At 45.2% G+C, this 24,835-nt stretch overlaps 1 protein-coding gene across 2 annotated transcripts in view; it reads left to right on the top strand.

Moving 5' to 3' along the window:
- NSG2 (neuronal vesicle trafficking associated 2) overlaps positions 1 to 12,596 on the top strand; it is a 38,114-nt gene extending 25,518 nt beyond the window's left edge. For both annotated transcript variants that reach the window (XM_064458698.1, XM_064458697.1), the window contains exons 4-5: positions 8,979 to 9,089; positions 10,653 to 12,596. In XM_064458698.1, the coding sequence (XP_064314768.1) occupies positions 8,979 to 9,089; positions 10,653 to 10,844 (303 nt within the window). In that variant the 3' untranslated portion in view covers positions 10,845 to 12,596. The remainder of the gene's footprint in view (positions 1 to 8,978; positions 9,090 to 10,652) is intronic.
- Positions 12,597 to 24,835: the final 12,239 nt, after the last annotated feature.

Genomic DNA, 24,835 nt, shown 5'->3' with positions numbered 1-24,835 from the left:
GCGCAGAGCAGAGGAATTGCTGGTGGGTATGTAGTCACCTCGGAAGAATGATGTTTAAGGTGTGCAAACCTGGAGAGATTCACTGGTGTAGTCATGGTGGGGTGGTGTATGCAGAGATGGGTAGAGCCAACGGGGCCACGGCTAGGATAGCAAACTGGCTCACATTCAGCTAGTGCTGTTTCAAGCAGATACCTTTGAGGCTTTAGGGCAGTTGGAGAAATAACCCTCTCTTTCCTCTACTCTGTGAGTCTTTCGGACTCTGATTGCTGGGCTGTGTGGGCTGAAAGGAACCCATGAAATAGTGGGGCAGATGTGAGATGTTTTTGGACCCCGAGATTATACCATCCTCATGGATGGTGTTCAGTGTTCTTAGGAGAATTGGGGACAAATTGGTTTATGGTTATGAATACTGAGATAATGGACCAAAAAAAAAAAAGAAAACAACCCTTAAGCTTTGTGTAAGAAGCCATGCCTCACTAAGGAGTATTTTCCCATAGCTCTGAGGATTTAGGAGCATGACTAAGGACATTTCCCTCTTACAAAACATCTCCTAAGAGATGCTACTTAAGGATCTGGACACCACCTGGAGTAAAGCTGTGCCATAATAATAAAGGACAAATACTGCATCTTCTTGAACAGTACCAAGCAAATATGAAGACCCAGTTGTGTCACTTTTTTCCATTAGCCTTTCAAAATTTCAGAGGCTAAGCTGCTGCTGCAAAATCAGCAACTTATTACAAAAAGATTATTAAAAATCAGAAGTGAAATGCCATTTTTGAAGAGCGCAGCCTAATCATTTTTACCAGCAGAGTAGATTAGGCTGTATAACAAGGAGCTGGACAATGCACCACACCATTTCTTTGGCCAAGTCTAAACAGTGGAGCAGCTCTTCCTGGGGTGTATTTCAGAGTCCTTCTTCCCCTGGTCAATCTGAGTGACCTGTCAGCCTGTAGCTCCTTCCCTGCCTCATTTTCTTACATTAGTAACCTGGATTCCAATGGTGGGGTGGGTCACACGTGGATTTCATCCTGGCATACAGGTGGGAGGCAGCCAGGATAGGCAGCTGGATCTGGGAGGTGGGAGATGCTCCTCAGTCTTTCACTTACCATTCCTGCCAAAAAAACAATCATCACCGGTCTTTACCAAGGTGGATGGGCCACCTATACTTAACCCGAAAAAGGAACAGGTATGAATTCATATATGTTTGATAAATAGCTGTAGCTTTCATGTTGAGATATAATGTTGTCAATCTTACATTTAATTTTCAGCTGGAAGGAGTTATGGGATGAAGGGGAAAAATCTACCCTCCTGAATTTTTCGGTGTCAAAAATCCTTGTAATGACATCATGAATCTGTGAACGTAAACTGAGATGCCCTTAGAGCTGAAACCTTTCTAACTGAGCAGCAGACCTCTAGGACTGACCTTGTGGCAAATGGATTGAATATTTTATGATTTTTTTTCTTGCATGCAAGTGGTCTAGGTTGTTAATGGATTGATAGGTTTCCAGATGTAATTATGGCAAGAGCCTTGTTGCCTATCCAAGCATAGCTCATACGCCCTTCTGTGAAAATAATCTTGACAGAATTTCTGCCAATTTTATTTACAACAAATTTTGCCTCATTTCAGAGCCTTTCTTCTTCTACAAAGAGAAAATTAAACCCAAGAGAATTTCTTAAACTGAGTTGCCTATTAAAGGTCACAAAATTTCCCAATACCCAGCAACACTGAAGGTATCTTGGAGAAGCAGACATGGCATCATCAGTGGCATCATTTCCTGACAAACTTGAATTCCTGCAGTGCAGGAATGGACAGAGGCATCTGCCTTCTGTGGTCCCTTATTCCCATTACAGATGCTAAGACTAGGAAAACTGTGCAGAATTTTTGTAGGGGTTTTTCCATGGTAAATGGTCTTTACCTGGGAATTAAATTGATCTCCTTCACAGTAACACACACCTCTGTGCTCTGAGAGCATTAACTCTTCTCCGGGTGCTCCTTGTCTAGCTGGTTTTTCTATAGACAGCAATGCTTTTCCTGGTTGTGGCATCTTCTTGGCCGTACTCCTATTCTGAGTGTATATAAGCGTGTATATTATGTGCTCTGAGCAGTGGGAAAGGTGTCCAGGGTCAAACATTTATTTGCCAGGTTTAGAAAAATAATCATGCTTGATATCTAAGAAGCACCACCCACACTGATGAAAATCCCTGCTTGCTAGCCTCTCACAAGACTTGCATGAGCACAGAAGAGATATTCTGTGCTGTTTAATTCAGACAGATTGATAGAGATCACATCATCTGTTTGCACCCTGAGAATTGCTCCACTTAGGTGGCAAATGGAGTGTGGTTCCAAGTGCCTGGGTGCCTGGGCCTTGTGCCTTGTCCACAGACAGTGGGCAGTTCTTGCTGAGTTCCTCCAAAGCTGGACTGAATGCAGTTGTTTCCTCCCCAAAGAAAGGGCAGCACAGTGATTTTCCAAATTAGTTTTAGACAGCAGGTGATAGAGCTTCTGCCTGATTATGAGCAGTGATCGGACTGAGCTTTAGCAGTGGAGCACAAGGGTTGCAGTGCTGTACCAGACTAGCTGAAACTCACTGTCATGACCCAGAGGCAGCTGTGTCAGAGCAATACATGAAAACCCAAAATGGACAATTTCTTACCCCTCTGGAGACATCTGAGCCTACAGAAGGTGCCTACTGATTTTAGTGTCTTGTAGGAAACTGAAGGAGGTTTAGACACCTGACCGCCTTTGTGGATCTGGATCTGAGCGATTGGTTCATGCCATCAAGTACAAGAACTTGGTGGGGGCTGTGCCTTTTCTTTTAATAAGCCCTACTTCAAGCCACGTGGAGGCTCTCCATATGAATGGCTAATCTTTCTGGAATCTTACTCCTTCTGCCAACCATATTGTACAGAGTAAATTTGTTAGATTAATTGTGATTAATTTCATAGAATAATTGTGGTTTGGGTTAGAAAAAACAACCCTTTATTTCTTCAAAAGGTGTTGCTTCACAGTTTTATAGGATGTCTTCCTCTGTGTTTCACTGTGAGGTGGCTTGCATTTGAATGCCCATGTTATTTTCTCTCCCTATACAATTTTTTTTTACCATTTTTATGCTGAGCCCTCGTAGTTTGTGACACCATCAGCAGAGCCTGTGAACAAAAAAAATACATAACGGTGGAATGACAAGCCCTGACACCAGGGCCATGATTATAAGTTATGTTCCTCCAGCTGCTAATGCAAGTAATATGTGGCTTAAGTGGGAACAAAACCACACCCGCCACAGCTCACCAGCACAGGTTGGATGCTGAATACTAATCAGCAGCTGTCTGCATCCCGTCCCCACTGGGAAAAAAAATATTTGTCAACTCAGTTCAAACAGTGAATGAATTTGAGGGAACTGCCATCTGCTGAGATACCCTTACCCCACCTACACTGCCTGAAAATCCTTCCTTATGAATATCTCCTCTGTACAGTACTATTCCCATCAGCCTCTGTTTAGCATCTGCCTTTCTCTGCTTCCTTTTTTTGCCCAGGTATTTCCAGACAATTCAGGTTTCCCAGGACTCCAAGGCACCGAAATACCTCACTAGTTTGTGTGACAGTCAGTACCAGCCCAACGCCTGCAGGCTCTGTAGCTCAGCAGGTTATCAGTATTGCTGTCAAAGCCCCTAAGGCTCGATTATTGGAGGGACCAGCAGCTCCCTGCTCTTGTCGACTTCCATGGGGAGTGAAGGGTGCACACACTCTCTGAAAGCTAAGGGTACAAACCGGAAAATTTTTGCCAAGGAAAACAATAAGGAATAAAATTGTAGAAACCTTGCAATGGAAAAGGCTATTAAAAAAAATGCCCTGCTGTTTGGATGTGGCATTATTCTGTGATTTGCTTTCAAATAAGGCTTTTCATTGTAGCTAGAGAGAGAAGAAGGTAATTTTTGATAAAAAAAAAATCATGGGCAGCTGTTGAAATCAAAGAGAGTAGGAAAGATACTCTGATTGACAGCATGAAAGCCAGGTTAACTGGAACACCATTGCAATTAGGTGTCATATCACTGGAACGAAACCTAGTGGCAACTTATGTCCTGTTGCTTCATGAGGATATACCTTTTTTTTAATCCATAGTGTTGTGAAAATACAACATGTACTTCATCTGTGGGAAAGATGGGGAGAAACCAAGCCAAATGCGCTGTTGTTGATGGGGGTTTGACATCTTCCACTGATGCTAAGGGCCTCTTTCTGATTTGTGGAGGATGGGGAGTCTTTTGGTATGGCAATGATATTCTCTTTCCTCCATTCCAGCAGATACTCCCCTCTTAAAGGAACCTTTGGGAACCATATAAAACTTTGGGGAAGGGGCGGGTGAATCCCCCCTTCTTTTACCCACTCGAGCAGTCACACGTGACAGATTCATGCCTGCGGCTCTTCTAGGTTTTATCTGCTCACTAAATTTTATTTCCCCTCTGTGAGTGTGTATATTGCTTAGAGACTGCCAAGGTTCATGTTAATTATAAAAAAAGTGGAGGTTTATTAGGTATTGCAGCTCTGTGATTCTTCGGTGTTTGAATGTTAATGAAGCTTTGTGTGCTCTGGAATAGCTAGAGAGGTGGATCTTAGCTATGTCGTGGCGAAACATCCAGGGGTGGATTTTTCTTCACTTTCCTCTGGGTTTTAACATCTTCGGCGAGATTTCATCCCGGAGCAATTTTACACTATGTATCATCATGTGTAATATTGTGTCATGCTGCAATTTTGCAAGTGCATGAAACGGCAGGAGGGAGGTGAGGATGGGCTCAATTACACCCCGAAGGGAGGGGAGAGCTTAGCGGAGGGATCTGCTCCTGGGAGGTAATGAATTGGGTGTCAGCACTTTGCCAGAGCAGAGCGACAGAGCAGAGGGGAATTAATCATTTTTAGGGGCTCAGTGGGCAGACAAGAGGAAAGGAAGCAGTCAAATCACATTACTAATGGTCATTTCCATAGGCTATGCATGTACATGGGATTTAACAGAAGAAGGGACATTCATTCTCGCTCCAGACAGTTTAGTTCTTTCTTTTTCTGAAGGCTAAAGGAAGAACTTGGCCATTTTAACTGGCTCAGAATGAGAAGCCTTCAAAGCAACTTTGGTGGCAGCTCTTGGGGAAGGCACAGTCATTTGGGATGAGAAGGACATCTGACAGTGCAGGGATATTCCTCTTTCACAGCCTCTTCTCTTGGTGCAGTCAGCCCTGAAGGATCCCACTGGGATGGAGGAAGCGGGGATGCAGAGGGGGAGAAAGGAACCAGGTAGTCATTAGGGCAGGATGAATCATAGCACAGGGTGGATGTGTACTGCTGGTGTGCAGCTCTTGCTAGCTCTGATGATGAAGATTGTATTTACTAAAGAAAGCTAGAGGATGATGAGCAGCTTCTTATTTCACAGGAACAAAAGGTACTTTCTCACTGAGTTACACTGTGCATTCCCAGGTGGCATTCAGTGTAATTTCATTGCCCTTTGTCTCTTCCTTTGCCCTGAGCACAAGTTTGTTCCTTCAGCTTAACCCAGGCAAGATTTCTTTTTTCATTGTCCTTTGTATGTAGGGCAGAGCAACCAAACTGGAGGGCTCAGCATTGCTTATTTTCTGAATTTCTAGCCAGGACGGGCCTCTAACAATTGACTTTGGTAGAGGAAGATGTATGTCTTGTTTTAGTGCCTTCAAACTAATGTCGAAGGGGACTTGTGTCATTGTCATCTTTGTGTTACTACATAATTTGTTACTGGAGGAAGTACCAGGCCTAACATGCTCTGCTTTTAAATTGGGAAGAGTGGATGAGCGTGTATTGTACAGGTGGAATTGCTTTTCCATACTGGCCTGCCAGAGCTGGGTTGTGATGGACCTTTTTGGAGAGGAGTTGTTTTTCCCAGGTCTCCTTCTGGAAAAAGGAGAGAGTGTTGGCATAGTTAATCCTCCTTTTGACTATACTTTTTCAAAGTAACATTTTTTCAGGTGTAATATGACTTCTTTTTGGGGCAGAAATCATGGCAAATTCTCTTTTTATCTCCCTGTAATCCACCTGAGACAACTTCTTCTTCAGCACTATGAAAAGGCACATGGCTTCCCCAGGTTGGGAACCCATGGGTGACCATAAAGCTGATCAGAAATATTTAAATTCAAACTTGCAGGCAGGTGTGCTTTGATGGAGAGGCGGTGGAGCCCATATTTTCTTGGTCACATTGGTGCAATTCATACAACTGTACTCCTTTCCTACCAGCTACCTTTTCAGCACACCAGGACTCTCTTACACGTGTCCTCTGATGAGATCCAGCAGTAAGTGCTTCTCCCTCTCCAGCTGCCTTTTGCTTAATTGACCCATTTTGCAGCAGAGTAGGCCCCAAGGAGGAGGTTAATATGAGCCGTTATTCTACAAGGCAGGATGGGGCTTCAGTTCATCACTGGAAAAGCCTGTTAGCCCCAGTTTTCTAACCTTTTTATGCTTTATTCTAAAATATTCTGACTTAACAATGAACTTATGAATCTCTCCTGCTAGATGTAGTCTCCACACCTCTCTTTTTCCTGACTTTTGAACTGGATGTGTTGGGTCAGATTTTATACCATACATGCAGATTTACCTTCAGTCTTTCTTTTTGGCTTAAAACACCCACCAAAATTGTATCTCTGGATCTTCCAGCACTGCAGGTGGCATTGCCAGGGCTGCTTTAGCTTCTCTGAGTAATAGTCCCAGCATGCTGTGTGAGACGTAGGAATACATCTCACCAGGAAGTGCATGTTTCTGCAGGATTGATGAGGATGAGAAGTATTTTCCTACACCGCAAGCAATTACAGTGGCCCTTTGAGTCTGTGCAGGGATTGCATACCATACAGGTTCTCAGAATTACAGCTGCTATGATCACCAAAGGAGACAATTAGAACGAAATCCAGTGTGAACCAATATTAAGCAATCAGTATGTCTTTATTGATATAATATTACAAATATTACATAATATTATTGTTATATTAATAGTATTATATTGATGAATTCTGAGATGTGGCTGGCTTGCTATTTATTAGCTGCTGTTCCTGACAAGCCTGTCCAGTGTACTGTAGGAATTATATCTGTATTTCTCCACTTTCTACCATGACCAGTCTCTTATACATTAGTTAAGGAACAACTTCTGCCTGTACCTCCTATTCCATTTCCTTGAACACTCATACAAGAAAACAAAGATTGTGACATAACTCTAACAAAAGGGTGGATGAACTATGAATAACTAGATGGAACAGAAAAAATTGTGCCTTTTCCTTGCTAGGGCAGTAAATGATAATGATTGCCTTTAGTACAGGTAGGTGCAGCCCTGATATTGGGCCAGGGGCATGTTTTGAAGGATGAGCACTTGCATGGTACGGTGGTAGCATGCCTGCACGTAACGGCATTAGCTGGGGGCAGACACACGGTCTCTGCCACATCCTACCATTGCAGTTCTCTCAGTGGTTGGGTTTTGATGTGACCAGGGAAAATTTGCAGCCCTGGACTCAGCTTCTGGTGCCATGATGGGAAAGTGGGATTCTGAAGCAAACAGATTGAAGTCATGGGTAGGAAAAAGCCTCATGGATCGCTCTCTCTCCTGTAAACCTGTGCTTGACCTCTAACTTTTGGTGTAGGAACTTCCTCAGCGTGAGCTCTCACAGGCTCACCAGGCACAGGAACATTGCAGCCCCTTCTTGATGCGGCAAACATCCTGCAAAATGCATGCTGCTGGTGTTCAGTCCCAGCGAGCCGGAGCAAGCTGGGGAGCTGCCGCAGCTTCCTCCCCATGCTGCTGCCTGTGCACAGCTTTAAATGTTTCCTCTGCTCCTGTTCCCAACCAAATCACCTCTGTAAGTGAGTTCATTTGATTAGAACTCTAGTTTGCATGGTAACACTGGAGCCCCAGGGTTTATGATATTTTTTTCATGCCAGTCCAGATCAGTGTGAGACAGCAGCCTTGACAGGATGGGTTGCTGTAATTTAGGCAGTAGAATTCCAGAGCCACTTAGGCTGCATTTGTGGAATTACCAGCTGGGACCAAGAAAGCTTTAGGGAAGAGGAGAAGGAGAGTGCATTTGGGACCCTTGCTCAGTCTTCAGGGAGGATGCAGCTCAGCTAAAATCAAGGATCAGGGCCTCAGTCCAGACATCTGAATGGGGCCAGGAAACTTGCTGTTGAATGAACTAGTTAAGAGGGACCTGGAAGGGCTGGAGAGAAGGGTGCTACAGCAAAGAAACAGAGTGGTGCAGCAAAGTAACCTGCTTAGGAATGAGGAGAGGGGAGATACTTGAGCCCCCAAAAGGGTATTGTGTCTGGTACCTCCAACAATGGCACCTGCTCTTGGACATGCTGTGGGATTTACATGCTGGGCTTTGTTGGTGGTCAGGGTATTCTTTTACAACTTCAATAAACAGAGAAGGATTCCCTTTCTCCCATCCTTCCCTTCTGCAGGGTAGAAGGTTGAAGCACAATTTGTCCTTGTCGCATTGCCCAGAAGGCACAAAGGGGTGTGTGCTACAAAAGCTTCATTCTTCCTACCTGCTCGTCTACCTCTGCTATCAGAAAAGTGGTTTCTCGCCATGGCTATAAGGCAGCTTATCTGCACAGATTAGACCCTGAATGTGGACCCTGGCTTCTGGCAGACCCTGCTGGGCCAGCAGATGCTGCTGCTGGTTGAACAGCTGAGATCATGGGAACACAAAGCCTCCGAGAACACCAAATGCCTCAGCCAAATCCATACATTTGCAAGGGGTTAAACACAGGAATGTGGCTCCTGAAGGCCTGTGGCAGGATGGAAACGATGTGAGAATTCAGGGCTATTGGATCCAGCATTCATTCAATTACCATGCTTAGTTAAGTACTGCACAGTGGAGTGAAGACTGCAGTCTGTTAGGATGGCTGTTACTATAAGTCATTTAATTATGAGGTTGCTCATATGCCATTTTAACATATGTAGAGTAACATTATCCTTCTTTTGTAGGTCACTATTCTCATAAGTCTGGCTCTTGCATTCCTTGCCTGCATAGTGTTTCTTGTGGTATACAAAGCCTTTACTTATGACCACAGTTGCCCAGATGGATTTGTTTATAAGGTAAGAAACTTCAGACAGATGAATTGCCTGAGATAATGATAGACTCTAATTGACTACATGGTTGCAGTCTAGTCTGCTTTTTTGACCAGGCCAACAGAACATTTGGCAAGAATGTGTTGAAATTGGAAAAGTGTTATGGGAAATGTGGACTTGCATCTGCCTCCATCAGCTACTGTTACGCTGTAATTGTTGGGATTAGCATTTGGTGAACACTACAGACAGATGTTCAGGAACAATCCCTCATATTTGTGAATGGATTTATTGCAGCTGGAATCCTGCGTTTGCTTCCCACACATCCAAATGACTGAGGCTTACTGGCATACATTTTAATGCAAAGCAAACTCCCAGAGTGCTGGCACATGTGTCCTTTCTGAAAGAAATCCAAATTTGCCCTTGTAGTTCATTTTTAGGTGATTTTGAGCCTCTATCAAGAACAAAACCATGTAACTTAATTGCTAAAACCCTGCTGCCCAGTGATCTTATATTGAATATTCACAGAGAACAATTTGCTTGGTCTCTTGAGATTTAAAAAAAAAAAGTTGTTTGTAAAATGATTCACTGACTCCTTACTGTGAAGAAATTCACAGGAGTCTTCACCACACTGGGGATCATCTGTGGGCTGGAAAATAGAGTAAGGATGTTGGCGTATTAGTCATTGTGAATTATTCTCTTAGGTTATATAAAAACGAAGTTAGAATGGAGTCATAAATTTCAGAATCAGATCCAAACCTGTGCTTCTGAAAAGATTAAAGGTTTTGGACTCAGATTTCAGCTAGTCACATTGAACTGGGAGTTAGGGTATCTCACAATTTAATAATAATTGTACCTGGGGGCTTTTGTGTCCTTGGTGCTACTTTGACTCTGGTGAATACGAACCAGCCTGACAGGTATTACCATCTGATTGCTCTTTTACAGCTGTGGCAAAGCAAATTGTTTTATCTGTGCAGTTCTGAGCACACAGGTGTCCGCACTAGCACAGTGGAGATGCATGGGCAGTGCCTGCACAGACAAGAAGCTCTTGCAAGGGCTGGACAGTTGTGCTACACTTCCTACCTTCCCTGACCAAGGTGGTCGTCCTGCAGGTCAGAGATAACACACTGTAACAGAGCAGCGTGTAAGCAGCTTACTCTGCCTCTGCCCATCCTCTGCTTGTCTGAGGATTAATTCTGGACCTTTCACTACAGAGCTTTCAGTCCAGCACGTGATAAGAGCTGCTCAGCCAGCCCTGCTAGGACCCCAGCAAGAGGGCTCAGACTCTGTGCATGCCAGTAATATACTAAACCAGTCAGACCTTCATTTTACAGTGCCCATTTCCCATCCACAGATGAAATCAGCCTGCAATCAGGGTTGCTAATAGCAACAGGTTTTGAAGGCTGCTGCCTGACTCTAAACTCTGTGTGTTCCCATGGCACTAGAAGGCATTTGGGGCTGCGCAGCAAACACTCTTGCAGCAAGTCTGAGTCAAATGTCATCCGTGCAAACAGCTAACCCTGAGATTTTTAAAGCAAGGACCTGAGGCCGAGGGACCACTCTGTACTCCTCCTGCTTTCTTCCCCTTTCCAGCACAAGCGGTGCATCCCGGCCTCGCTGGACGCGTACTACTCTGCACAGGATTCCAACTCCCGGGGCAGGTTCTACACCGTCATCAGCCACTACAGCATGGCCAAGCAGACCAGCTCCCGTGCCGTATCACCCTGGCTGTCTTCAGGATCGGTAAACCATGAAGCCAAGGCTGCCAAGACAGAAGGTCATTAAAGTTACCAGGTGGTAATGGGCAAAGTGGGAGGGTGGGGGAACAACACCATGTCTATACTGCATTGCTCTAGCTGAGGGTGCTGTGCTAACAGCCTGACAGGAATAAATAAAACCCAAGAGCAGGAGTCATCTTAATGGATATTTCTTTTCGTGCATTGTTCTCGTTGATTTGTAACTGAGTCGAGCTCTTGTACAAAGGCATGTTTGATGTTGACTGTACCTTACAATGTAAAAATATTTTTAAATCATTGCTTAACTATTTGTTAGAAAAAGAAATTAAAAAACAAAAAAAGCAAATTAGATAAACAGCCAGAGAGGATAAGAGCATCAAGGAGAATCCCTCAAAGTTTTATCATTGCTGGAAAGCCGTGACATGGCTTAACATGCAGTGAAGGAACATCTGAAATCCTTTCAAGAAATAGGGTAGAGAGAACCTGTTGCAATGTTTAGCTTGCCAAAGGGGGGATATGTTGCTGTCAAATTGAATCTAGCATCAGTGTTCATTTTCTGATAAATACAAGCATCCCCTCCTCCCTCGAACATATGCATGTGCAAACACACATGCACACACAGCCCTGCACAGTGGCCTAAGTAAATCCAGAAAGATCTAGGCAGTTGTAATGAGCTGCCACTGTGCTAGTGATCTTGGCTGGGTTCTGGGGCTGAAATCCTGGCTGGCATTTGGGTATGGAGCAGGATGGAAGCAGATGGAGGCTGCCATAGTGAAATCAAGAATATACTTCTGAGCACAGGTCTAGGAGTCAGGAGATCAGGGCTTTACTTCTGCTGCTGGCACAGATTTCCTGCATGACCTGTGGCAAGTTACGTGAGGCTTCATCCTTTGGGACGTCCCTCTGGAGGGTCACCAAGAGGCAAAGAAATCCCGTTATAAATTGAGGAGCCTCTCAAGACTGGTGATAATGTAGAACAGCATTAAGCTCTAACTTTTCAGGTCCTGATTTTCCTTCACCCATGAAATTGGATGCTCCTGCTTCCCTCCTTCAACTCCAGATACTTCAGTATTTAATGTCATTCTAGGTAATTAGAGAGGGATGGCCATAGCATGCTCTCAGAGTACAAGGGTCCCATCAAATCTCTGCTTGCAAACACAGACCAGACCCCAAGCTTAATCCAGTCCAGGCCAATGTAAAACATCCGCTCCCCACAAATGGCATGTGTGATTAGGACAGACTGGTGGGATTTAAAGAAAAGGATTCTCTTTTTTCAGAGCTGCAAGCCATTGCTGCAAAGCAGCTCTGCTCCTTGGTAGCAGAGGCAAGGTGAGACTGAGCAGCAGGAGCAGAGTGCACAGGGAGAGCAAGGTTCACATTTGCCTAAGGCTGCTTTTTCAGATTTGTGGTTAGACTGGGATGGAAATTAGGAACTGGCCCCTTCTTCCCCTGCATTGGGCAGTTTTGTCCTCCATTTTGCATACATAGACACTAGAGGGTGTAAATGAGGGCAGAACTCCTCAGTCCTAACAGGCGTCATGATAAATAACTGTATAATGTAGCTAAAAATGTAGTGCCAAATGCCATTGTCTGATTTCCTATCCTTCCACCTGTAAATTCATTTCTCACTCAAAATGTACAAACCACCCCCTCCACCAACAATCAAAACTCCAGCAAACCACTGAACAGTTTATAATTTTGTGGTGTATTTTTTGTCAGTAGGTAGCAGAGACTGAAGTATTTTTTGGTGTAATTCTTGAACTTTTCTGACGGGATTAAAATAAAGCTAGATGTGACTGAGCGTCTTTGTGGCTCTGGCAGGTTTTTTTGGTGACTCGGGCTGGGAGGTGGTGGGTGGTGATGTGTGCGTGCCTGGTGCTGTCAAGTGTGGCTGCAGCAGAGACTGCACCTTTGCATGGGACCAAGGTGACTCTGGCTTTCAGGAGGCGTGTTCAGAGCTTGCTACTTTAATCACTGCTCCACTTTAATCACTGGGGGTTTATTCCCTATGTTCCTGCCCATTTTTCAATTGCAAATAGAAAAATAGTGCTTAAAACCAAGCTGATCTTCAAAGCAAGTGAAGATGCTTTCTCTTGGTGATTCTTGACTTTATGGAGGGACCTCCCCTCCTTTCCCTTTTTGAGGCCAACAAGGTAGAAACTTTGGCTGGCAGCAATGCCTGCTTTGCCATCTACTCCCAATGCAAGTGTTCATCTGTAGTGGAGCAGGCTCCTTCAGAGGGGCCGTTACAAAAAGCGTTGCAGGGAAATGCAGCTGACAAACCAAGAGCCACCGCTGAACTTTTAAAAAGTTGAGCTCTGTATCCAAACTCTGCAGCTTGGTTTCTAATGAAACCACAACTCACATTGTTCAGAAAGCAGATTGTGTTTCCTCAAGTCCTTCAACCTTTGAAATGGAATGATACGCTGGCATTTAATTGGCTCGTTCCCAAAGGCTAAAGAACGTTTTATAAAAACCTTTGGATAGCTTTCCTTCCAAAAAAAAAGTCTATTCAGAGTTGTGAAATTGAGCTACCGTAGGACAGAAACCACTCTGGTGTTAGAGGTCACCACTGAGTACTTTTGTAATGTGTTAAAAGGGATTCAGCGTGCTTTGCAGCATTGAGTCACAGGATAATTTAACTATGGTATTTCTACTGCAACTCTCCCAGTAATACTCTAACCGTATGTTTACTTTAATCTAAAAAACCCAAGAATCAAATAATTTGAATTACGAGGTTCTAGCTATTATTAGGTAAGTGAGTCAGTGGGGATAGCCATTCCATTTTAATAAAGGAAAGATCAAAATCTGCATGGAGCAGCATGTTAAAAAAAGACCCAAGGAAGACTCATGGGAGAGCAAAAGAAACCAAACAACCCAACTCCAGCTGCAAGTTTCATTACTGTGAATGTTGTTATTATGGATTTTCTACAAGCTGCAGTGGAGCTTCCAAGATCAACCACATGCTTTAATCACAGTAACAGAGAGAGAGAAGGTTGAAATGTAGTACATCATCTTATTATTTCAGTCTTTAAAAGCCTCCTTCAATGTTGATCATATGTTTTCAATGCTGATTCAAGTAGCATATTGATGATAGTACAGTCTCATCCTGGATGTCATCTCTCTGTGAAGTCTGAAGCTCCTGAGTGGCTCTGCAGAGTAGTGTTTTTGTGAGCTAGTGTCTGGTGAGGGCTCAGTCTCAGCTCTGAATATACCGATGAACAAGAGCCTTTCCTTTGCTTCTCCCAACATTTATGTGATGGCCAAGTCAAGTCAGCCCCAACCTCTCCATCTGTGACGGACCCTGCTGTAGCATGAGTCCCTTTGGGCGAGCTTCTCTGTTATGCTAGATTGCTGCAGATTTTGAATTCTCCACTGGGACTGAAAGAGTTAATTTGTCTTCTGAGAGTCATGCAGGAGATGGGTGCCAGGACTGTTTGTCCTATCTAGAGTAGGTAGGAAGGAATGAACAAGAAGTGTCAACACATGGATGAGCTCATCTTGTGAGGACAGGAGCATACAGGGTGGGCAGCAGTCCTGTGGAATAACTGGCAGAACATGTGGGGGAAAAAATAGCTTTACTAAAGGGTGTGGTGATGCTGGGGTGGGAACTCAGCTGCCCCCAGCCTAGGCTCAGGAGGAGGAGGAAGAAATTGTGGCTGTTGGAGCCTGAGAAAGATCGAGAGCAAGAGAAAAAGAGATTGCTACCAGCCAACACGTGGAAGCAAGCATTGATTTTCTGAAGTAACCCAATGACCCTAAAGCACTATATCCTGCTTGACTAACACAGACTGCCTTGTTTTGGAAAAGCTGCCCATTGTTGCTACAAACATCTGCTGACTGCAGCACGCTCTGAGGGGAATCACTCCACCACTGATTCAGATCCTCTTGGACTGCCCACAAAAACGGTGTGAGAAAAGGGGGTGCCGATGGTGGGACCCCCAGGGCTGGTGGCGTGCTCTGTTGGCAAAATAGAGGTGTCTGTTCAGGGTCTCAGAGATGATTTCATGCTTTGGATCTGCATTAGAAAGACAGGTCAAGGTGCTGCAAGCACCTCTGTTACAAGATCAGAAAAGGAACAGTCCCTGTTCCTTTGCATGTGAATTTTTTTCCCCTTTATCCTCCTCCATGCTTGCCAGCTGTTTCTAGTTTGTAATAATACCTCAAGCGATAAGTGTAAGGGTCATGCACTGAACTGTCTACAATCACATTTTATACGATTAGTCAGGGTTTTTTTAAAGCACCCTAATTATTACAGTCAAACCGGATTAAGCTATTCCTCTAATAGATTTTCAGTTCCTGTAAAATAGGCCAGAGAAAATTACTTACAGGAGGGGATGGGGGAAGGGGAGGCTCTTCCCTTCCGTCTCTTTTGCCTTTGCTTTTTTAAAAAGCCAGCAGCGGTAGGGGCATTACAGGGATCCCACTGAGAGCGCTAAATGAGTGCCCAGCAAAGTCAGGTGTCTCTGGTACTCAGCTCCCCTGCTCCCCTGGACTGGTGCCCTTTCAGGGCAAAAAAGGTAAAGACCTTTTGATTAAGAATGTTACTTTACTTGGGAGGGTGGATGGCAAGTCATTTGATGGATGGTGGGTTGCTCCATCGTGGAAAATAATCCACAGCAAGCTGAAATACAGGAAGGTGGTAAATGCACTGGTATTATGCCTGAACCACTTGTCACCCGGAAAAGATGGGCAGGATTAATGCTGAAGAGGCTTTTGTCCTGCAGTAGGCAGACTCTGAATGGTAAAAGCAGAGCAAGAGGAAACAGAAAAACCTCTTAATGTCAGGTTACACAGTTCATCCTGACACGGCCAGTACCCTGGCCTGCTCTCACGTGATGGGATTGCCTGAGCCTGAGCCCACTGCAGGTGCAGGAACCGGCTGCTGGGGATGTGCATTGCTTCCCTCTGCAGAAGGCTCCTGCCTGCGCGGAGGGGCTGTGGCAGCTGCCGGCAGTCCCCATTAGCGCAGGGGCAGGGGGTCGGAAACAAGACGCCCCGTGGCTTCCCTTGCTGATAATACAAAGTGTGAGCACTACTGGCGTGAGCAATAATGAAAACACTGCAAGCTGAGGCAGCCATTAATAAAATATTTACACCCCTTGGGCAGAGGCGTTTTAGATGAGTGACGAGGCTTCCCTGTGGCAATCAGTGATTGACGGTGACATTATTACTTACTGTTCCCCTGCCCTCCTATGTCGGCCCAGCTTATCGAAGGCCAATGCTGGCCAGCTGCAAATTGCCAAGCAGAACCTAGCCCTTCACAATCCCAGGGGTTAAGAAGAGCCAAGATCATGCTACATGGGGCCACGAAGCCACAGCAAGCCCAGCTCTCCTTTGGAGTCCATAGGTCCATGCCAGCAGGTTGCTTTAAGCAGCAACACAGTGCAAATCCGAGGGAGGTGCTGTCTGCTGCGGCAAAAGGAGCAATGCCCAGTGACAGTGCCAGGTTCTGCCAGCAGCTTTCCAGACACTGGTTCAATGCTATGGCGGCACCAGGTCTCTGGGGGGGCGGTGCTGGGGACTCCACCAGAACCCTCTCCCAGATGGATAAGTGCACAGCTACAGGGGGGCCTTTTGACAACCCGAAAACCCAAGCTCCCAAGCTCTTGCAGTCACTAAATATCTTCTCCACAAGCTGCTTTGCAGGCCTATGGGTGAACCCTGCTCGTCTGGACAACAGCCAGTGCAGGTAATTAGCTCACCCTGTCACTCAAATGGAAACGGCTCTGCAGCATTGCACAGGTTTCTGCTAAACAGTCGCTTATTCTCAACCTCTCCAGTCATGGCTACATTTCAATGGTGGGTAAATTGATTTCTGTGTATATTTTGTATGCCAGGTTATTACAATTACTCTTCAGGATCCGTTGGGATGAAAGGCTATTATAGAGATGAAAGCTCATTAACAATAAATATAAAGGGTCAAAACTCCCTATAAAAATGTATTAGAAGCAGATTCTAGTTTGGAAATGTAAATATAGCATTTGGCAGAGGTCCGGACTGGGTAGTCTGGTGTGCAAGACAGCTTAATCCACTGGGAAGATTTGGCTATTTTTACAGCAGACAGTAGAATTACTGTGTGAATTATGGAGCTTTGGCTCACTGGAAAAACAACTCCCCCTGCCATCACAAGAAAAGGAATTGTTGGGGGAGGGGGAAAGTGGAATAAGATAACGTCTTCTGTTGAAATATAATATTTTAAAAGAGCTGGAGCATCTTTGGGAATTTACAAGAATAAATATTAAAGAAAAAAAAAAAGGTGAAGGGAATTTCAGAATTCTAGTGGTAGCAATGAAAGTACCTAAACAGTGAAAAAACCCCAACTTTTTTTTCAGATGTGTTTTCACAAATTCATTAATGAAGGGGAAGCTGAACCTGACTTCTTCCAAACTTTCTCATACGAATACCTTGAGCAAACTCCAGCAACCTCACATGTGCAGGTGTTTAAATGAGCCCTCATCATGCCAGTTTATGGGTCGTCCCCCCAACACACAGCTTATTGGAGGTGCCATTTTGTTTTGCACTCTCAGTTGTTATTGTAGCAGAGCTGTAGTTGTTTCTGTGCTTTTACAATGGGAGAGGATCCTTGGGGACTCTGCAAGGAGGATGCAGGCAAACACACGGCAATGGTTTGGAGATACGGACGGCTCCATACGTGTAAGCAGGACAAGCATTTCCAAAGCAACCTCGCCAGCTGTCGGGTGCTAGTGGCTGAGAGCAGGTTACAGGTTGCACAAGCTCATTTGAGTAGAGTTTTGGTTTGATGCTGCAAGTAATGGGTATTTCAGAGGAACCATTTTTCTTAATCTGATACTCAGGCTGAAGGTCTAGATGAGAATAACAGAGGGACAGAAGTGGGTTTACGATTTTTGCTGAGGAAGAGGCTGTGTCAGGAGAAGTGGGCTCCCGCAGGGCTCCGGCGTCACTGTTCAGCATGAGCTGACTCAGGCTCCAGTTCATGGAGATGTGGTAGTCACTTAACCTTTAAAGATATAGCATTCTCTCCTTACTCCATGTTATCCCTTGAGAAGGCATTTTTCTGGTGGTTTTCATCAATTGGCGTAATGACTGAGACCGTAAGATGAGTAATTAAGATGTTAAAGTCTTTGGCTCATACAAATGATATTAATCCGTGCACGCTCCACATCTGTGCTGTCACCCCGTCTCGCAGTGTACCCCATTATCTGCTCATTTCTGTGTCTTGACCTTGCTTTAAAAGTGACAATGAGGTACGTTTGGTCTTTTTTTAAAAAAAGCAAAACATGCCACTTTAACCTCCTCAAACTAAATAAACAAAGAAAGGGAGAAAAGCTACCCTGTTCCTTATTCAGCACCAGCTTTTGTTGCTTTTCCCTGCTGCCTTCCATCTGCACAGTGCAGTGGTGACTGCCTATAAAAAAGGGATGACTTGCCATCTCTTCAGCCCTTTTATTTCCAGTAATATTTTGGCAGGTACATATGATGGAGAAGCTGTTTTTTGCACAGACACATACTAATAACCTGCCTGATGGACGGAGCATGAGAAAGGGCAGGAGAGTATGAAGGGGTGGAGGAAATAGAACATTCAGAGCCCTACAACAGCTGATATTTTGTATGTATCAGTGGTTGCTCTGCGAAAGTTATTACGAGGCCCATTAAAACCGCAGCAGGACTGCGAGGGTTTTCGTGCACCATCAGAGTCTGAGAGACCAAAATGATGACTGGGCTGCGGTCTTTGGAGGGAATATGGAAGGGCAGAGCCAGGCTGTTGACTGGCACCTCAGCCGATGTGCACATGTGGGTGTGCATATGCCTAGCTGTATACACAGAAGCGCTCCCCACAAAAATCCACATATAAGCAAAAAGAGGTAACTCTGGTAAACCATAAGTGTACTTTCAAGAAAACACCTCCTTCCCTTACTATTTTTCTTACTTTGAGGGACATACAACCATAATCCGTCTGCTAGAACTAATTCTGATTCAATGGGGATTTACTGCTGTTAAAGAAATGGGCCTTATACTGCTTTTTGTGGGCCCCATATATGCTTTATTGCTGGATAGAGGAAAACCTAAAGGTCCTAAACAAACGCAGAGCTTCCCTGTGCTACAGCCTCTGCAAAGGCACTGCCAAAACACAGTACCTCAGGAATATGTGGTTGAAGAGAGCGGGTGGGCGGCCAAAGGAGGCAGGAACAGTACCCACATGGAGGTGAAATAGCTCGCCCAAGGGCTGATTCCTGAATACAGTGGAACTGGGAGAACCAAACCTCCAGCCTGAACTGGTCACTGGGCAGTGAAGAATCCTGTTGGAGGTGAACTGGTTTTAAAGCGATTTGCTTGGAGGAATTGGAGCTGTGCGAAGGACCCCCCCACCTGTCGTGGCTCAATGCCCCAGGGGAGGTGTGCAGCGAGCAGCACTGTGCACCCACACTTTCTGGTTTATCCAGGGAGTCTCAGCAAGGGGTTACATATTTCAGTCCTTTTCTCCAGCAAATGGCAGTCACTGTGGTGGTCAAGTACTATAAGGAGAAAATAATATATACAGGAACAATAAGCCCCATGTACCTGAGCTCATGTTCTGTCTCTGAGCAAGCAGTGAATTGAAATGTCCATTCAGAAAGCAAAGGATATCCAGGACTATTGTCCTTGGTCATCACCCCGCCAGCACAGCTAATATTGCACAAAAAAATTAAGAAAATTGATATGCACGGAACATAATTATCTATAACAAGTTTCTCTTGTTTATTAAAATAAATAAATGAATGGCACTGGACGAGACAGAACCGCCTGCTAATTGGTTTGAGTTGCAGCAAATTTCTGTAGCAGGTTACAGCCTGCCAATGCTTTTACGTACCAGGAATACAGGTAATTCAGCCCACAGTCCATCCTCAGTTTGATGACATCTATGCAATGTAAATAGTTAAAAAAGAAAAGGTGTTTAAAAACATAAGCTAAAGAAATGACAGACATTTCTTCCTCCTCCCGCCAGGTCAAACAGAGAGAGAGAGAGAGAGATGCTAAATGGAACAATGAATTTATTTATCTTTCAGCTTTCTTTTTTTTTCTTTGGGAAAAAGCAATGGGATCATGGTTGCAACCCAGGTGAGCTGGGTGCACACCTGCCTTGCAGTCCTGGCTGTGAAGATGACAGCCCCACACCACGGCACCGTGCACATGCCTGCCTCAGTTTCCCCATGCGAGGGAAACTGATGAACCATGTTGGGCTGCAGAATGGGGATTAATTCCTGTTAGCAAACAACATGTAGAGGGCTGAAACACTAGCAGACACTGCCCGTGGGCTTTGTGTCATGTCAGTGAATGCCTGTGTGAAGTAACGGGATTAAGGACTCACAGAACTAAAGGAGAAACAGCAAGCCCTTTAAAAGCAAAGATAAAAATCCCTTTTTCTAAGTCTTTACACAAACATAGGGTAGAATAGATAATATATTTCACTAAAACTGGCTTATTTTGAACAGTAAATGTGTTCATCATGAAGTTTGCACTTTCTTTAAAGTCAGTTCACCTACCCCCAAATTGTTTTATCCCTACATTGGAGTGTGGGCTCTTTTCAGCAGAGACAAGACCAAGTGGGCAACAACCTGCAGGGGAGGCTGGGGCACCTGGGTGCGTTCACGGAGATGACCGAAGAAGGACAGGTTGCAGGGTGCGGGCAGCCAAACTGGCACACTGAGGGGCCACATGTTTTATCCCAAAGAGCATCAGCAGGAGAAGCCATGCCTGAGCCACCACCTGCACTGAGAACAGGTCTTCAAATAATATCAGATGCTCCTGGAAAGGAACTGCAGCTTTTTATCTCCCGACTGGAAGTCAAGAGGTACTCGGCAACTCCTCTGCCCTTCCAGTACCTATTGCCTTCCCATTTGTTCCTCGGGTTATTTTATCCTTTCTGTCCAAGCCTAAGCGGAAAAGTCTGTATGAGAGATGGGTCACCACCAGCTACAGCGCAGTGCACGCAGCAATTGCTAAGCTTCTCTGCCAGTTTCCATGGTGCAGAGGGTCTCGAAGTGCTGCAAGTCCCACGGTATCCAGGGACCTGCAAGAAAAACGCCTGTGGGGGTGGGCCCACACTCCTGCATCACCACGCAGGGCCGAACTGCAGCGCTGTATTGAACAGCCATGCATGATCTGGCTGCTTAAATAGAGTTTCTCTTTGCTCCCTTTAAAGTCTGCGTGTTTGTGAAAAAAGACACTATATAATGCTCAGACAGCAGCGTCCTGTATTTCCTAATTCTAGCTCAAATTCTACCACTGGCTCCCAGCAATCAGGCCCTCAGGGAGAGCTGTGTAAACAAAACCCACAGCACTGTGGTAGAAGAAAGGCTGTTCTGAGAATCTGAGCGACAGCTTTGGCTGAGTGTATTTAAATCTGCCTCTATCCTGCCACAGATAATAAAATTGTTCCTGGGGGAACCCTTTAAAATTGACACAAGACAGCAAAATGCAGGAGAGCAGTGGTAAGGGGGAAGTTTATGGGATGGAAAGGAAAGGAGAGTGACTGGAGAACAACCAGGATGGTATTTAGAGCTTTACATTTCAGCAGTATACACATTGGTTGATACAGTCTTGGCAATGATTATAAAGCAGAGCATGCACAGCCCTGCATCAAGAGGAAGTCTGGAAGCGGTTGCTGTCAGCAAAGCCCCCATGCCCAGGGCTGCATTGCTCTGGAAGGGGGAGGATTAGGCAATCCCCAGTCAGGAAGAAATCTCACAATTATTGAAGTCATAAAACTGACAAGAAATTTTGTCCTACCCAACCATTTGTCTTTATTTAGGTGCTGTTTGGGCTATACTTTCGATGTCCTCTAGGCTGAACTGTGAAGTCTGAACACTTAAACTGGGAAACCCACTCACACAGTGGGGACCTCGGATGCAATGTGTGAGGCTCTCTGTAGCACAGCCTGTGCAAGCCCCTCCGAAATTTTATCCAGCAAAGAGAATTGCACAGCCCTGAGTCTCTGCGTGGCCAGGAGCACATTTGCCCTGTTGCAGAGCCCAGCTGGCCATCAGCAGAGACCCTTGGGCTCAGGGCACCACAGGGACCCAGTTGCCCATTTGGGTCAGTTGTGTTTGGATTTAATGGCAGGTCTGGACTCAGCCCTCTCTCCCTTGTCTCGATCCTACCTTTAGGAAGGGGTTCTTCCCCTGCATTAACCTGGTACAAGTTCCTATGTCCAGAGATGAGTATCCAAGATGGGAACAAAAAATACTGATTTGTGCCATCTGTGAGCAAGGAAGCGGATGCCTAGGCTCTGCCAGAATGCTGGTAAAACGACAGCCTTTGGCTATACGGCTCTTTAAGTCTGATTTTCTGGGTCCCATGAGAATACAGACATTTAAATGACAGTGTGTTATTTTTTTTGGTGGTTTTTTTTCTCTTTTTTATTACTGAATGGCTGTTGCCCTGTTCTGCTTATTGAGAGCTGCTGAGGCAGAGAGGTGTTCCTGCAGTGCGGACAGTGCAATGCATTGAAGTGACTTGAGCTTAAGCTTTGGTGCATATTTAAAATCAAACAGCACAAATAAGCTCTTGAAGCACACTAAGGCCTTAGCGAGGGTGCTTTTATCTGGGATGTATCTGCTGTGAGTAATTCCACCACTCACAGGACCAAGAGTCTCTCTGTAATCACTTGTGCAGGGACTAAACAAGACAACCTAATTACTTTCAGAGAGAGCATTTTACAGCACGTAATTGGGTAGAAAGATGAGAGAAAGTTAGTTGGTGTGGTTAGGCTGCTGGTCTAGGATCCCTGATTACCTCTGCCTGTGATGCATTTTCTGTTGGGGAGCTGCCTGTTGTGAGACATAAAAACCATCACAGTCATTTTAGGGAAACAGCCTGATGCCACATTCTTTCTTGATTGATGGAGAAACAGCCCCTTGAGGTTCAAAGGAAAGGTAGGGGCTAGTGGTGCCATGAGGGACTGTTGCTCCTGGCTCTCGGGAGCTGTCAGACACTTTTGCAGTGCACTCACAGGACTGGTGGGAGCAGCATGGGTGGGAGCAGGAGAAGGTGGTCGGCAGAGCCTTGGGCTCAGCCCTCTCCACCCACTGTGGTGGGCTCAGTAGGGTATATAAAATTTCAAGCTGAATTCTGTTTCTCTGGACTGTTTGAAGACCACTCGATTGAGCTTCCGCGGAAAGAACAGCATTGTAATTGAAATGAAATGCTCCTTCTGATTTTTTCTTTCTTTCTTTTTTTTTTCAATTTATTTTCCTCCCTAGCTACAGCATGTGTTCATTTGCTTCAGCAAAAATAATTTCTGTGCTGCCCTCCCCTTGTTTCTGTAGTCTGTTCTTTATTCCTTTCCCTGAATTAGGACTTTATAGTGGTACAAGGAACACAGGGCAAATGGCATCTGTCAGACCCAAACAGAAGGCCTCCCAGTCATTGATTCCTTCAGAAACATGGAAATGAGAAAACACAAACTCAAAATCTGTGACTGATACAAAACGTCTTTCCTGCAGGGTTAACTGACCTGGAGAGGGGCTGGACACCCTGATCGGGGTTTTCCTAAAGCCAGGCACAGGCATACCATTTTTTCCCATGTGAAGATCAGAGGTGCCCTGCTGAAGGATCTCACCTGAGGCTGTATTTTCTTAATTTTAAGCACTTATTTTTTAAATATTTGTGAGACATAAATAAGTCTGCGAGGATACAGTTTGAGACCCACATAGTTTGCCTTTTATAACCACTGTCCCGTGCCCAGGCAGTCTGCCTGATGCATTGTTTTAGTTCTGAGAGTTGGTGAGGGCTGGAGCTGCAACACTCTCTGCTTAGAGCAAGAAGCCAAAGGATCGGGATCTCTCGCTTATCTTTCAGCCCATGATCCCATCCACCTGGACTGGGAATGCCACCGTCAGACCCAAGAACAAGGCTTGGCTCCATAATTGAAAAATCACATTTACAAAAACCCCACCTGGGTATAATCTCACGTTGACTGTAAAGCCTGGCTGGAAGGAGAGTGAGTGAAGTTTAGGGAAGCTTTCATCGTTGCTATAAGGCAATGAGAGGCGAGGTGTGTTAATGGCTCATCGCTCAGGCTGCATGCTCCTCAGAGATAACAGCAGACATATAGGCATTATCGGATTAATTATCAATGTAATGAGTCTGTACTATAAAAAGGACCAGATACTATATAACCCAGAATGACTGCAAGCACCTGCTGACAAATGGCTCTATGGAGAAATAAGAGGATGTAACTGTCTGATCCCCCTGAATGTAAAGCGTGCCAAGGCTGTCAAACGTATCCCAAACTAAGCCTACCTCCAAATTGTTATGACAGCAAAGGGGTGGGTGGTGACTGGCGAGGCTTGTAGAAAGGAGAGGAGTGTTGGTGCCCAGGGATTTTTGGTGACAGTCCGTACACACTCCATCCGCTGGCTCAGTGCTGCCTTCTAATTTGAATTCAGTCTGGCAGCTCCTGGGGAGTTTCCTTTCCTATGTTTGAAGATGAAGCTGGCCAAGAGCAGCAGCTCACTGCCGTGTGCTTTATGGGGAAACAGCAATCAGTGCCACCCCTCTGAGCTCCTGTGGCTGGCTGGGGAAGATGTGCATGCCCACTTCTGCAGACTGGATCCTTTGGGGTAGCTTTGCTGGAATGGTAACTTGCGGGGGAAGGTGGGGGTGGGGGGTGGGGGAAGAGAATCAGCCCTTCACCAGGGTGTTTTCTTGTTTTCTCCAAGAAACCCCACTATATTTCCAGGCAATTATCCCACAGCCATCCTCAGATCTGAAGTGGCTGTTCAGTCTTTCAGAAAACCTAAACAGCCACAATTAGGCCTGATGCCACAGGGGAACTGAACTCTGGAAAGAACATCCCTGTAGCTGCATCCCAGTGGGAAGGGGAAAATCTCAGCTTCCCAAGGAGCTACTGTTCACCTACCATGATGCCAGGTCCCCAGTGGGGAATGTTACCTTAGGGCAGGTTCTTGGGTCGGTTGAGAACAGCAGCAAACCCTCCATTGACTGAAAAATCCCTAGATTTCCACTTAGGTAACTTCTACTCAGATATAGAATGACTATTTTAAGGTAATTACA

The sequence above is a fragment of the Phalacrocorax carbo genome, chromosome 8, assembly GCF_963921805.1.
Source record: "Phalacrocorax carbo chromosome 8, bPhaCar2.1, whole genome shotgun sequence".
NCBI classification, from domain to species: Eukaryota; Metazoa; Chordata; class Aves; order Suliformes; family Phalacrocoracidae; genus Phalacrocorax; species Phalacrocorax carbo.
The sequence above is the reverse complement of the archived record's forward strand: the minus strand, read 5'-3'. Positions and strand labels throughout refer to the sequence as shown.